Consider the following 14,444-nt stretch of genomic DNA (forward strand, 5'->3'; position numbering starts at 1 on the left):
ACTAACAGCAGAGTACATTTCTCATCTGCATTTCCTGACAGTAAAAAGAAGTGACTTACTGAGACAATTAGGGCGGGATGGAGTAATTCAGTGTGACTGAATGCCACATTGCAGAGATCACTTGTTAATAACAGGGAGGTAGGATAGAGAAAAGAAAGGATCTGAGGAGTATTTCCCCACAAGTGAAAAAACTGACCCTTTCCCCTCATGAGTGACTCAAGGCCAGCTGTTCAGGCAGTGTCTCCAAGTGTCTATACATTGATCCTCCTCGCCCTCTTTATCAGCAAAGGCACAAGGAAGGAGAACCACCTTTCAGTCCTTGTCCTTCACATGCTCAGTGGTTGGCAGGAGACGAGGGTTCAGTTCCTTGTTCTCTCTCTTTTCTGTAAGGATCTTGAGAAGGTATCTCCTCTTAAAGAGTTGCCTGTCAAACAAGAGGAAGGCAAACAGTGACTGCTCTCTACCTCCATTCTTCCTTTCTCTGTATTCTTTAGGATTACCAAAGTGTTTTATTGTCCATGATGCCAGCACAGTCTGGACATCTCACCTGAGAAGCGGTGACCGGAGAAGAGATGGAGAGGCCAGTGGTCAGGGCTCAGCTCTCAGACAAGTGCTCTAATCGTTAGGCACCTTCTCAGGCTTGTCCTTCTGGCTCCTCAGCACTTGTATTTTTGGCTGCCCCATGGCTTATAGTGCATACATGGAACTCGGATGCAGTCCTGAAGCCTGAATGCTCTGGGGTTACAGCTTTTAGGGTGATGGAGAGATCAGATTTGTGTCCCTGTCCCTCCTGCTTCCTGCAGGAATAGTTCGCACACAAAGGCCACCCCCTCTCCACGTTCACCTATGGATGAAATCCTTGCACTGGGGTGTGTTTGAGGGTGGTCAGACCAGCCCAGGTCCTGCTGGAGGGAGGTGGGGAACCTTTTGTGCAGGGGACACTTGAAGAAAGAAATTAACTTCTGGGCCACGGGTGAGCTTTTCGGTCAGGCAGAGACACAGGTGAGGCTCTGCACCCGCTCAGGAAGGTTTTGTGAGTCACTATTTTGGACTTGGGTTCTTGCAGAATCTCTAAGTCTGGTTACAGACACATCAGTGTGAATCACAGCTTTTGTTTTCCTTTGAGAGGTGTTCTTCATCCTGTATGAGGAGATGAGCTTGCAAGTATAACAACGAACTCCTTGAAAGCCATGAAGAGAGAAATCTAAATGAAAATAGACACCCAAATGATACAATCTGGTTGGTAAAAAATATCATGGCTGTCAAAACTGTCCTCCTGCACCCTGCCTGCATCCTGCAGGCCTGGCTCATACCTGCCTGCTACTGCCATGGGTGAAACAGAAGGGCACTGGGTCGAGAATTAGCAAGGGAGGAGCACAGGGGCAGTATCCAGTGGCGAAAATTGAAAGGGGGATTAAAAAGAAAGTTCTCAACATCTCCCTGAAACTAGTTTAGACAGGAGTAATTTCACTGGTTTCAGGGAATGCTGCTGTATGTCCATGTGAGTGGGGAGACTTCGGCTGTGGCACTGGCCAAGCAGCATCTGCAGCAGCCAGGAAGGCTGGTGAAGATGTAACCTGTTTGACTCGATGTCTAGAGGCCAGGAAGGACACAAGATTCCTTGTGTTGTGCTTCATGTTTTGGGCTTTATACAAACCACTTCTTCAGCAGATGTAAACACTCAGAAGCAGATGCAAATTTTCCAGATTCTCTTCTGCTTGTGGTTACCTCCCCGCTGTGGTGTGATGGGGAAGGAACAAGGAGGTTACAGGGACACATGAGTGATGGGCATTTTCTGTAAGTATTCCTCTGCTGTGAAGCGTCTCTGTCCCCCAGTTATTTCTGATTTCTTCTTGCAGATAGGTCAGCTGAGCACACAGTTAGTTTGGGACTGCTAATACAGTATGCTCACTGGGAGCAGCTGATAATGTACTCATGCTGGGTTAAGATTTTCCAGAAAAGAGATAACATTTGCAGATGGCTTAAGCTGACTCCTTTGGCTTCAGTTTTTTTTTATTGATAGATGAAAGCAGTACACATGACCAAGCTATGGAAATCTTTAAAAAGTGTCCTCCCTTGCCCTGCTTTCTTAACAGTTCCTGTGTTGTTTTCCTCCTTGTCTCTTGCGTGACTACAGCAGGCACCAATCCTGTTCTTGAGCCTTCCTTGTACCTTTTCTGCATTGAGGAGCTCTGTGCCCTCTATCATCTTCTCACCATATCCCAAAGAGATCAAGACAACCCTTCCAGACAAAGTTTTTCTATCTTTTTTTCCTCCCACACAGCTCTCTTTTCCAGTGGATTTATTTTGCCAGGTAATGGTTTCCAAAGAATCCATTCTAAATTTCCAATATTTAACATCAGATTTTCTAGTCTTGGAAACACTTAGGTTGTTGCCAACCCAAAGTTCAGGAATTGATTGCACAAGCAGACTAGCTAGCCATTCTAAAGGGATAGTAACTTTTAGGAGCCGAGCAGTGGTGAGTAGTTGTCTGGTGATGAGGAACAACAGGATGATCCTTCCACTTGCACTGCCATAACCAGAAGAGACTGGGAGTAGAGGAGAATCACCTACTTATGGACCATCTGTATGGCACGTGTCTATATCTGAGATGCTCAGCCTGGACTTCCTTTCCTGTCAGGGGTCCACTTGGATTAAGGGTATGGTTTATCTTGCCCTAAAGCTTTTGTCTAAATAGGACAGAAAATTTGTGTTCCAAAACCTTTTTTTTCCCACTGGCTATAAAAGAAGCCTAACTAAACTTTAGACTTTTTGACTGAACTGAATCCATCCAAACATGATAGCATCCTTTACATTAAGGATGTGGTTTTACCTAAGACACAATCTCTATCGTTTGCCCAGTGTCCTAGTTAACAGGCAAAATCAACAACAAGGCTCTCCATTAGCAGCCCAGCTGCAAGGGAATTGCAGCATTTTTCTTTCAAGGATGGTTTTAGTACTCAAAACTATAAACTTTAACTCTACGGTAAATTGGCCAGATAACATAATTCCACGGCAGCACATCTCAACCCGACCTTTTCCTCCCCTCCCCTCTGACTGATCAACTGTTGGACTTTATGAAGTGATAATAAAAGACCACACAAAGATAATTGCTCAAAATTGTCAGGGAGGAGCTCTGCCAGCTCCAGGAAGGTCCTCATGGTATGTTCTTGTACAGGAACCAAACCAGCAAAGTGCTGTGGAAGATGTTTGACCACCCCAACATGTGGTGAGAATTTAAAGCAGATGTCAAGTGTTGGTTTTGGAAAGTCACTGAGTTTTGAAGACTAAAGTTTTGGGTGTGTTTTTTGTTGCTTTGCTTGTTTGTTTGGTTGGTTTTTTTCCCCAGTAGCGGAATATTATCATGACTGCCCTGGGAAACAAAAGGAAAGTTTTTGAACTCTAATAGGTATCTGATGAATTTTAGATGATCCCAGGGCAGCCGTGATAAAAATGTACAGGGTGGATACTCAGTTGTGATTTTCTGCAGTGTTGACTTAGAATGAACTGGGCACTTTAATGGTGAAATTACACCAATTTAAATGAAGGAGTGAATAAAATGGGTGTTTAAAGGCAAATTTCTCCTGTTCGGCTAAATAGTGGGGATATTTTATACTCACAAAGCTCCTTCAAGAGAAGTACAAATAAAATTGATTTCATACGTCTGTGGCATGGGAAATAATTTTTACCTGTAATTTACAGTTTGAGATAAAGGGGTGGTTAAAGTTTTGTTTTGTTTTGTATTTCAAATTCCTGTGATTACATTTATTTTTTGGCATGCTTGTTATAGAAGATGGCTGAATGTCCCTCAGGTGTGTTGCCTTTTCTATGTGTTCCCTGAGATGGTAATTGTAGATGTTTGCAAAATGTCGACTGGTCTGTCTCCCACCCAAGAAAATCCAATGAGACTTTCTCCACTATGGACTCCAACACTGTTTGCAAACATTTTCGCCACTTATTGTGTGTAGGTGCCATCCCTACTTCCGTGTTAAGTTTCTCAGCAGTCAGATGTGATTAAGCAGTTTCTGCTCTTTCCTCTCAGTCCTTTGGGGATGTATTAAGTGGCTGACAAAAGACAAAAAGAAGCTGTGCAAGCTGCTGGGAGCTTGCCTGATTTCAGCACAGTTTGAGGGCGCCTGCATGCTCTCAGGGGCGATGCAGGGCTGTCTCTGTTACTTACATTTGTTTGATAATGTGGCCTCTTGAAAGCACTGTTCTTTCTGGATTGCCTTGTGCATGCATTTTGCAGACGTGGTGTGACTTCAGGGCTCATTTCCACTAGCTGAGAGGCAGAGATGAAAATGGGGAAGGATGGTCTTGAAAGCAGTGTTTTGCTTTCTTACAGCAAAGAGGATCAAGTCTACCCTTAACAGGGGTGAGGATGGGTGACGCCAAACTGCTCTGAAGAAGTCTTTGCCTCCCTAATTTACACCAGTGTCACTGAGAAGAATATATGGGTTTTAAAATTTTACCTTCTCACTTTTTTACAACCTAAAGAATGACTATTTTGGTTCCTGCCCTCCTCTTACTGAAGTCAACTCTTATTTTCCCGTGAAGTGATATTCACAGGGAGGCAGAGCTCTGCTCTCCCCACTTTCAGATGTGGGCAGAGATCAAGTTAGGGATACTCCAAGGAATGGAACCAAACTCTTGGCAGTGATTTGTATCTCATAAACATGATATCACAGTATGGCATTGAGTGCATATTCTGCTTCTTTGTTAAATAAAGAAAATGGGGAAAGAGTTTTTATTTTTAAAATTTCTTGCTCTTTCTGCTCCTTTTGATTTGAGCTTTGTTTACTACCAAAGCCTAAGGAAGGGGGGAAAGGGAAGGGAATCCACCAAAGGTTGTAGGAAAATTGGAAAGAGTAATTTCTTAATATCCTTCACCAAGTAGAGATAAGGCTGACTGAACCCCTGCTGACAGCGGGCTCTGCTTTCTTTCCACAGTTTCCATTGAAGATATTCGGGATGTGAGGTCAGGCCATAAAACAGAAGGTATGGAAAAATATGCCAAGGATGTCCCAGAGTATCGCTGCTTTTCCATCATTTTCAAAGACCAGCGGAAAAACCTGGACCTCATTGCCAGTTCAGAGGATGATGCCAACCACTGGATCTCCGGCCTTGGGAAAATCATAGCCCACAGCAACTCCATGAACCAGAAACAGAAACTCCAACAGTATCCTTTGCCTTATAAAGTGGTTAATCACAGACAAAGATGCACTTGTCTTTCTCTGTGGGTGGAGATAGTAGACTAACCCCCTTTTTTCCTATTGGCCCTGGGCACTGAATTTTCTGTCGTGCTGATTTTGCAGCCAGGCAAACTCCCTGGTTTCCAACGCTTTTTTCCCCTGTTTTACAGTGATACAAGCATGGGTGGATTCGGGCTTCACATAGCTCCTTAAGCAAAGAATTGCCTCTTTCAGGGAGCTCCAGATAAAACAATAATTATTTTTTGTATTCTTCAGGGATCTGTTTCACTCACATTGCAGTAAACTCCAGGACAGGCACTTCTTGGCAAGGCATGAAAAGCTCATACTGTTTATCATGTTTCTCAGTAATACAAGGCGAGGGAACTGATTCTCCCCTTCTGACTGCCAAATTTACTCTGAGGTAGCTCCACTGACTTTAGTGAAATTACTCCTTATCTACCTTAGCATAGTAGGAAGTTTTGCCCTGAAAGAACTTGCAGTTGCTCTAGTGACAATGTAGAGGCTGGAAAGGAAAAATAGAAGAGCAAGAAAGGAGGTTGAATTAGTTGTGAAATGGAGAGTGAGTTAGTTATTGGGTGAAAACCTGGCTCCTCTGAATTTGCAGGGAATTTTCCCTGGGGCTGAATTTCACTCAGCAACTTGCTTTGCAATCACAGGTCTCACAACCATATAAAAAGCATGAGTATCTTTGGGTGCAGTTTTTGATGGATTTTCTGCAGTCCCTGTGTGTCTGAGGCCCAACCGTGACATATGAACCTGTTGGCCGATTTCACCCTGATTTGACAGAGCAGCAACAGTCATAAAATACTGAGTTCCTTTAAGCTTCACAAAGATAGGCATCCAGCCATCAGAGAGGAAACCAGATAGTGTACTCAGTGAGAGAAGGCTGTCTGAGCTTCATGTCTTGTTCAACATCAAAGCATCTGTGGAGAGGAGGGGAGATGCGAAATCCTCAGCTGGGGAAAATCACAAAGCTGGAGTCTGAGCCTGAGCAGGCACCAGGGAGTCTTGCCCTCAGTCAAGGCTTCACCCCATGTGGGTTCCCTGCTGGGTAATAATGTACTGATGGTGAAGGAGATGGCACGCAAATGCTGAGCTTTCACCAGGCTTTACTGTTCTGTGGATTCTACGAAGTGTAACGGGCACTTGCACAACCATAGTGCTGTTCATTTAGACGAATCAGACTCCTTTAGTTCTGATGTGCATGGGATCCTGTGTGTATCTCCTGCACTATGAGTATTTTCCTGGAAGCTTTTCCAAGCTCTAGGCTGTAAGATCATTCCTCAGCTGCATCAGCAGTTGCACATCCATGGTGGTAGGGAGCAGTCCCTAGAGAAATTGAAATCTTGAAACTTTAGTGCTGTTGGCAATGTTGCGCCCTGGCAGCTTTCCTTTTACATGTGAAGTCTGCTCCCACCCCAGAGTATGTGGGGAAAATCTGGGCTACAGAAAGTTGTCCCTGGAGCATGTCAAATCGAACATATCACTGAAAAACTTCCCCATAAGAGACAAGATTGCTAAGGGGAGAAAAATAACAATGACATTTGGAAGGGAAGAAGGCTGTAAATTTCCAATGTGGAAAAGTGCCTCTCTGTCTTTGGAAAGCAGAATCGAAGCTAAATAAGGTGGGTAGGCAAGCCGTATTTCTGGAAGAGTAATTACCGTGCAGTGCTGGCTTCCAATCTGGGATTGTCTCAGGCCATTTAACGTAACCTGGAATTATAGAACAGCATGATTTCTCATTTGAAATTTGATGATGTTTAATTAAAGCCTGGGATTTTAAATTTAGTCTGTCTTCACTGGGTATGCTTGGCAGCGTGGGCTTAGTCAGATCTTCCTTAAACCTCAGAAGTGTTCTCTGCATCTGTGAGCACAGAAGGGGAAGAGTCAGTAGATGAGGAGAAGTGTTGGGTCCCCTGTCTGTCCCCTATGGCTGGAGAATTGCCTTGCAGTGTATCTTTTCCAGCCTCCAAAACCTTGCAAAGCAAATAAGGCATGAGCAAGATTCTGAAAACAAGTATTGAAAGCAAAACAGTTGCTAGTTTCAGATGGGGTTTGTTCAGTTTCTATGATGATGGACTTGCCAGTGCTAGGAAAGAATTCAATTTTAGTGCCTTATGTGTCCTTTCCAGTCCTATATTCCTACAAAGATAAAATTTGCACATGCTTGATGAGTACTTCTGATGTTCTTATACATACAGTACTGTTTTATTAAGCCTCAGATTCAACCCAGCAGCAAGCTGGCATAGGTTATTTAGCAAATATTGCAGGTATGTGTTCAGGGAAGACTTTAGACCAGAAAATACAGGGGATTTTTCATTTGAGCAGTGTGGCACCATCTGCTTCGATTCTGGGATTTATGTATGAGCTTTTCTTCTGGTTGGAAATCACTTACCAGAAGTTTTGCAGCATTTCTGTTCTGAGTACAGTCATGGGATATGTGCCAGATAGTTTCAGTCATCCCTCTTTGGTTTCTAATAGAAAGCTGGTAGCCCTGGTGCTGGCAGGTTCTGTAAAAACAAGAGGCAGGAAGAGGCTCTCTCCAGGTGCATACAGGAATGGGAACAACTTTTTCCTTGTCCACCCAGGCCCAAATAGGCACATAAGGTCAAAGGAACACTCACAGCCTGCAAAATGGTGTTTCTAGCAGGTGAGAAGAATTTCAGTTGAAGTGCTTAGTTCATTCAGCTCCTTTAAGATATCTCAAACCTGGGGAGATCCAGATGCATGAGGAGTTCAGGTGTTTTGGGGACTGAACACTACTGTTTGTAATTTCCTTTTTCTCTCTTTGCTGCTTGCCCTTGCAGCAAGGGGGCCCACTCTGTGCCTGTGCTCTTCGTGGGCTTTCTTGATTTCCCTCCTACATTGCTCAGCCTCTACGGAAGGGATATAACAGGAAAACATCCTCCATTTGCACACAGGACCCAGGCATACTCTTATGCAGACGCATTTACTGCCCACATATTACCTTCCAGAGTTGATGTTAGATATGTGCATGACCTTGGGGTGCTCATGATCAGGGGAAATGACTGCAGACTTTTTTAAAAAGGTGGGTTTTTTTGCAGTGGTTAGAGCAGATTGGGCATTTTTTAAAGATTTTTTTTTTTAGAATGAGTTTGGAGCAATGTTTTCTATGCAAGACATGAAAGGTTACATTTGTAGAGATCAAATTATTACTTTGATCATTTTTCTATTGAAAAATAGGAGATTTTTCTGGATGACCTTTCTTATTTGACAGTAAAGCAAATTAGAGAGAGTCACTTCCATGATGCAAAAAGTATGGGTTTTCTTCGTTTAAAACTGCAAGGTATCTCAATTGTCTAACATTATTTTCCCAAGAGATTGAAAGAACATGGGAGACCTAGTTCATATTAACTGACACCATATTAAGATCATTTTTTATAGTAATTACTCTAGATCCATAGACATACTAAAGCTATTACAAACCAAGCTCATATGAACTATTATCACAGTATGATACTGTAATAGATCCTGTGCATTTCACAAGGAGAAGCCAAGACCCACAAAGTTGGGTTTGATTCTGCTTGCAACAAGGTTCTTAAGACATATAGGTAGAAATCTCTAAATAAATACAAAAGACAAAGGTGAGTAAAAAAAATAATATTAATGCTTCTTTTGGACAATCTCTGCTCAGAGTTCACCTTGATGTACTGAATATTAATAAAATCTGTAACAATGAGTTTACCAAGCTCCACTTGGGAGTACTTTTTATCCTTCCCTTACCCCCTTTCAACAGTCTGGAGCAGAATGCACTTTCTGTCATAAAAGGGAAATCCAACTGTTTCTGGTTGTGACCAGAAACCCCTACAGGGTAAAGATAGCTGATCCAGCCTTGGGCAGATGGTAAAAAGCTTCTCCTGGGTCACAATTTCTTGTATTGCAGTGCATTTTGCTTCTGCCAAAGCACCATTTTGCTCTTTTAGAGCAGAAGGTGAGATGATGTAAGCTGTTCAGTGGTAGCATGCTGATTTACAGCAGCTGGAGAGGTGGTTCAGAGTCTTTAGAAGAGATTTCCCCCCACCATGGGCAGCAGACTGGTGATATTTAGGTTAGGCACTGACCTGGAAAGATTTCCTTACATCATCCTGCAGCTGGATTCATACTTGCTTGAGGAAAGCTGATAAAAACAAAGACAACAAGATGAGCTTGAAAGAGCTCAAGAACTTCCTGAAAGAAGTGAACATTGAAGTTGATGATTATCATGCCAAGAAGATTTTCCAGGTAATAAGAGCAAGCAAATAAAATATTTGCTGTTGGCTGAGATCAAGGTCTCCCACAGCTTTCAGCTTTAGTTGGAGACCTAAGCTAAAGTAAACTCCTAGGATCTTTTCTTGTACCAAGGAAGGACTCTCAGTTTTTGGTGTTCAGCAGTTTTCCACTAACAACTAAGGCCAGCACAGTGCTTTTGATGAAGGTGTCTTAAGGCCTTTCTTTACTTTTGATGTCCAGTTTTGGCAGGATTCAGAGGAGATGAGGTGCAAACATGGATAATGCGAGAAAAAGGGAAAAGCAAAGTTCAAGTGCCCTTTGAATTCCAGGAGTTTCAGGAGTTCTGCATGTCACAACCACATGCCAATACCTAAGTCTGGCTGAAATTGGTTTGGTTACAATTATGAACTGGATTCTCACCTTCTCAGAGGAGGACGGTGCCAAGTGACAGGTGTAAATGAAAAGAAAGTGTAAATTAGGAAAAAATCCCACACAGATTCATGATAGATATGTAACATTGCACTCAAGCCTGGACCAGTCTGCATGATTTAATAGCCCAAGGCATATTTAGTCTAGTCAGGAACATACAACTCTAAATTCTCAAGATTTGGCTTGCTGGCTGAGCCTATCAGAAGATAAGAAAGGGATGAAAATTTCTCAGTTGTTAAGCTTTTGGTTTCTCTCTGAAGAAGCCTTCCTGCTGAAGTGAGATAAAACATCTGGCTAATTTCCAAACTTCCATCGGGTCTGAAGCAGGATTTGAATTAATGAGTGGGCAGTTTCAGCAATGCTTTTTCTGATCAGTGGTAAATGTGTGGGTGGTTTTGGGCACTGAGCAGTAGTTCTCCTGCACCTTCCTGTAAGCAGATAGCAGGGAAGGTTGGCAAGAAGTCACTAGGACCTTCCCCCAGAGAAGGTATATGTTTTCTATCCGTGCTTTATGGAGGTCTCTCTCTGGTAGCTCTGCAAGAACTGGGGGAAGGTCATCAGCAGATCTTAAAAAATTTCAGCTTGCAAAATCTTCCAGATATACTGCCTGCTGTGGCTGGCATATCCTATTTTTTATTCCCTGCTCAGAAAGACTCTGAAAGAATAGAAATAAGTCTGGGATTTCTCTGACTGAGTTAGATGTCTCCAGTGCAGATGTCTACAATGGAAGTAGTCACCAACACTTACACTTCCTTTTCAGTCTGTTTAGGTCAAGACAATAATGGAGACTGGTGTGCAATTCACCTCATCCTAAAAGGATACATATGTCAGATGAATCACTCTTTACATCTTCCAGCATCAAACATCTGAAAAGACACCTTTTTTTTTTTTTTTTTTTTCTGTTCAGAGCTGCAATCTCCTCTTCATTCAATGAACCTCTTACGCTATTGCAATATTAACAAGGGTGCCCTAGGAGTGGAAACTTGAAGTTCAAGTCTCTTTTTGCTTAAGGACTCCCAAGTAATTACTAAACCTTAATTCATCCCATCTAAATGCAGGCAGCTAGTTGAAGTACCCTCATTAGGCATGTAATTGTTATAACTTTCCTGTATAGCCACTGGAAAGAGAGGCTCTTTGGAGGTTAATTCATATCTCTTGTGGGCTGAATTGCCTCCAGGACAAGCCTGTCTTGCTCCTAAAGCAATTACATTTTCAGTTTACATACTACCTCAACTTAGATGGACTGAGAGACACTATAGCATATTAAAAGGGTCGTCTTTTCTGTCTTAGTGAGTTTTTCTTCATTTAGTCACAGGAAGGATGGCCAATCAAGGATTCAAGAGAGCACTACAGATCATGTTCTCACATTATTCTTGCTTTTCATCACATAACTCTGTGTCTGCATCTAGGTGTTAGACACACCTGAGTAAGACATATGCAGTGCAACCAAAAACTGCAAAGCTCCTCCAATTGCTCACTTCATTTCACCCTGAATATTCATTCTGGTGCATCAGAAAGGTTCGGACTTTTTCTGGCAGGCCAAGGTTCGTTTAGAACTCACGGTTTATGATCCAAACAAGTGAGGTAAAACATAGTATTTTGGGTTGAGATCCTCCTTTTAATTTGTAGCTCTTGTATCCCAAGCAGAAGGAGCTCATTTTTATCCTGTGGGTCTGATCTGTCCTGGAATAAGACTACAATGCAAATGCCACTGTCCTATTTCCATCACAACCTTTAGTTGCATTTTGTCCATAAAACCCAGGACAATAGCTCTACATCTCATAAGAGATCAAAGACCAAAAATAATTAAATTCCTCTGGTTTGACAAGTTACCAGCTAAGTCATAGTAACTGACAGCAAGTTGTCCATCATGGGGGTGAAATGAAATGTACCACAACCTCCTCTGAGTGGCTTGGAGCACACTTTCCATTCAAAGTTCCAGCCTGAAGAAAAAAGTTTTTAGAGCAAAAACTAAGTAAGGCAAGCCATGTCCTGCAGGGGTTTGCTATCCATGCCAAAATTGGGATTTCCCAGACTTACCTGAAATGTAAGATGTGAGTGAGCTGTATGAGATAAGGACACTACTGTTAAGGGTCTGTTTGCTTGCTTTAAGAATTGAGAGAGAACCTTCATAATAACAAGGCATTAATTAGAAGCAGGTTAATTACTGAAATTTTCAGGGAAAACCACTTGGAAGCGGTGTAATGCTCCCTGTTATAAGTGATTCCTCTGAGATAGGGTCTTGCTTTCCATTGCAGCTTGTTTTGCTCAGCCCATATTTAATGCAGAGGTTTACCTCCCAAAAATGACTGAAAGATAGTTATTCACCTTTCCATAAAGAATTCTGCTAGGAACAAACAACAAAATTCATATCAGGATTTGCCATAGAAAAATCGTAATTTCTGATGAAAAATTGAACCTGGGAATTTTAAAAATAAACTGGAAATATCTGTTGTTGGAAAAGCTGTTGTCCTTCATGGAGGCACTAACTTGTATATCTTAAATTCCTAATCTCTCATGGTCAGTCAAGTCCTCGACCATGGTGCTTTGCCAGAGCTGTTACCTAGTAGAGAAGTTCAAACCACAGAGGAACATGGGACCTTGAAGAATTTGAATTACAGCTCCTTGAGAAGCTGATACCTGATTTGAAATTTTGTGGAGATTTTGTTACTTGGTGGCTTTTGAATGAGGATGGACGATTTCCATGGAAAGTGGGATTTTTTCATATCTAAACATGCACATGTTTAGCAGGATTTTTTTTAAAGTCAGTTTTGATGCCATCTTTACAACCAGCCCCACAACTAGCCTTGACAGCCTCTTGAGGCCTGAGTGCAAAGCCACTAAGATCAAGGGGAAGGCCCTTTTCACTTTACTTAGGCTATGGTCTCTATCAATACTTTAAGATGCATTGAGTTAATTGTTTCCTGATATTCCTGTATTCCTCCACCTCTTGAGATCAAGCAGTACATTTCCCTTGAGCCTTGATTTGTACTTAGATTGTAAGGAGCTGTCATTTTAACTTATGTCTTGCACAGTACACTGTGCAGTGGAGCTCAAGGCCATGCCTGGTGCTTTTCAGCACACTGATCATATGAATAAATAGTAATAATTATGACTGTTATATGACTGTTGGCCTTGTCAATGAGAACCACTGTCATTGACCAAGTGCTTCTCATTCACCGGCCAGTAATTGTTTCCAATTATTTTGTGTTCTGCGTTGTGTAGCCCTGGTGCAGATTACGGCTGGCATATGCCAGAAGGAAAGAAGGTTTTCACTCCTTCTCCCCTCTACGTTTACAGCACTGTGACAAGTCCAAAACAGAGGCTCTGGAGGATGATGAGATAGAGGAATTTTACAAGATATTGACAGAAAGGAAGGAGATAGACAAGATCTTCCAAAAGTACTCAGATGCAGAAGGGTTCATGTCCTGCCAGAACCTGGTGAGGTTCCTCTATGAGACACAGCAAGAAGAAGATGCTGTTGTTGCTGCCCCTGCCTTAATTCAGAGATATGAGCCCAATGAAAGAGGTACGTTGGAAACCCTGGCTGGTTTGGTTCACAATCTTGCTTTCTTGATGAAATATAAGTTGATTTACTGCTGCTTTCTTCAGCAGCCACATGTGTCATTTTATCCTCACAGCTGCTTCTAAAACACCAGTTTTCTAGGGGAACATAAACAGCTCTAGGAGAGAAGGGAACAGGAGAGCTTGGGAAATATTTCTCTTAAATTTTGGCTTGGGCACACTGAGCAGCTGGTGAGAGATTGATATAGGGTTGGTTAGATGGTGATGAAATTCCCAAAAGGCTCTGATGGCTTATTCAAATGTCAAGACCTCACTTGGCTTTGCAAGGTTAAGAATGAGCAATATTTGTGTCCTCCAGAAGCAGGAATGGAGGCAAGTGTTTTTGAATGTGGGCACCTGAAGAACCATCGAGTGATGTGATGTCTGAATATAGAGGGCAAAGAAGGTGACAACTGTTTAGGAGAGCAATCACAGAACTGTCTTTCTGCTCAGAAATTGAGTTGCCAGCCTCTAACACCTTGGAGTACATGTTCAAGAAATGAACACGGGATCATAGGCTGTCTTTGCACTGTCCTGGTATACCTTCAGGAGAGGGACAATTCTTTGCAGATGTCAGGCTTGGGGATTAGAATGAGATCTAGCTCAGTCACTCAAAATGGGGAGACGCCAATTTCTCCCCAAAATTATGTTATTTTGCACTTACTCTTTACAAATCATGTATTCATTGGATAATCTAGACAGGATTTATCTGTCTATGTTTAGACATCTGACAATTTCTCTGTGTTGGCATGAAGGAAGCTTGAAGTGCTCAAATGGAGATTTTTATACTGTAGATCTCTAGAGACAGGTGAGGTAAATGCTAACTTTGACACTTTCACAGTGTTATCAAGGAGAGTAATTGTCGTAAAAAGCCATACTTGTGAAGGGATTTTAAAAGTATTTTCAGGCAGATGAAGCTGTCATCATCGTCTGAACAGCATCAATGTCTTTACTATTAGCTGAATGCCTAGGGAGCACATTTTGCCTCTGAGATCCTCTGGAGAGCAG

The 14,444-nt window shown here is 42.3% G+C and overlaps 1 protein-coding gene across 3 annotated transcripts in view; it reads left to right on the forward strand.

Annotated features, from left to right (window-relative positions):
- The window catches only part of PLCD1 (phospholipase C delta 1), a 56,258-nt gene that overhangs the window by 21,484 nt on the left and 20,330 nt on the right, over window positions 1–14,444 (forward strand). For 2 of the 3 annotated variants that reach the window (XM_033002852.2, XM_033002850.2), the window contains exons 3-5: window positions 4,951–5,179; window positions 9,326–9,455; window positions 13,098–13,401. In XM_033002852.2, the coding sequence (XP_032858743.2) occupies window positions 4,951–5,179; window positions 9,326–9,455; window positions 13,098–13,401 (663 nt within the window). The remainder of the gene's footprint in view (window positions 1–4,950; window positions 5,180–9,325; window positions 9,456–13,097; window positions 13,402–14,444) is intronic. The other variant, XM_033002851.2, reaches the window with a different exon arrangement.

Source organism: Tyto alba, unplaced genomic scaffold, assembly GCF_018691265.1.
Source record: "Tyto alba isolate M040663 unplaced genomic scaffold, T.alba_DEE_v4.0 Super-Scaffold_38, whole genome shotgun sequence".
In the NCBI taxonomy this organism is placed as follows: domain Eukaryota; kingdom Metazoa; phylum Chordata; class Aves; order Strigiformes; family Tytonidae; genus Tyto; species Tyto alba.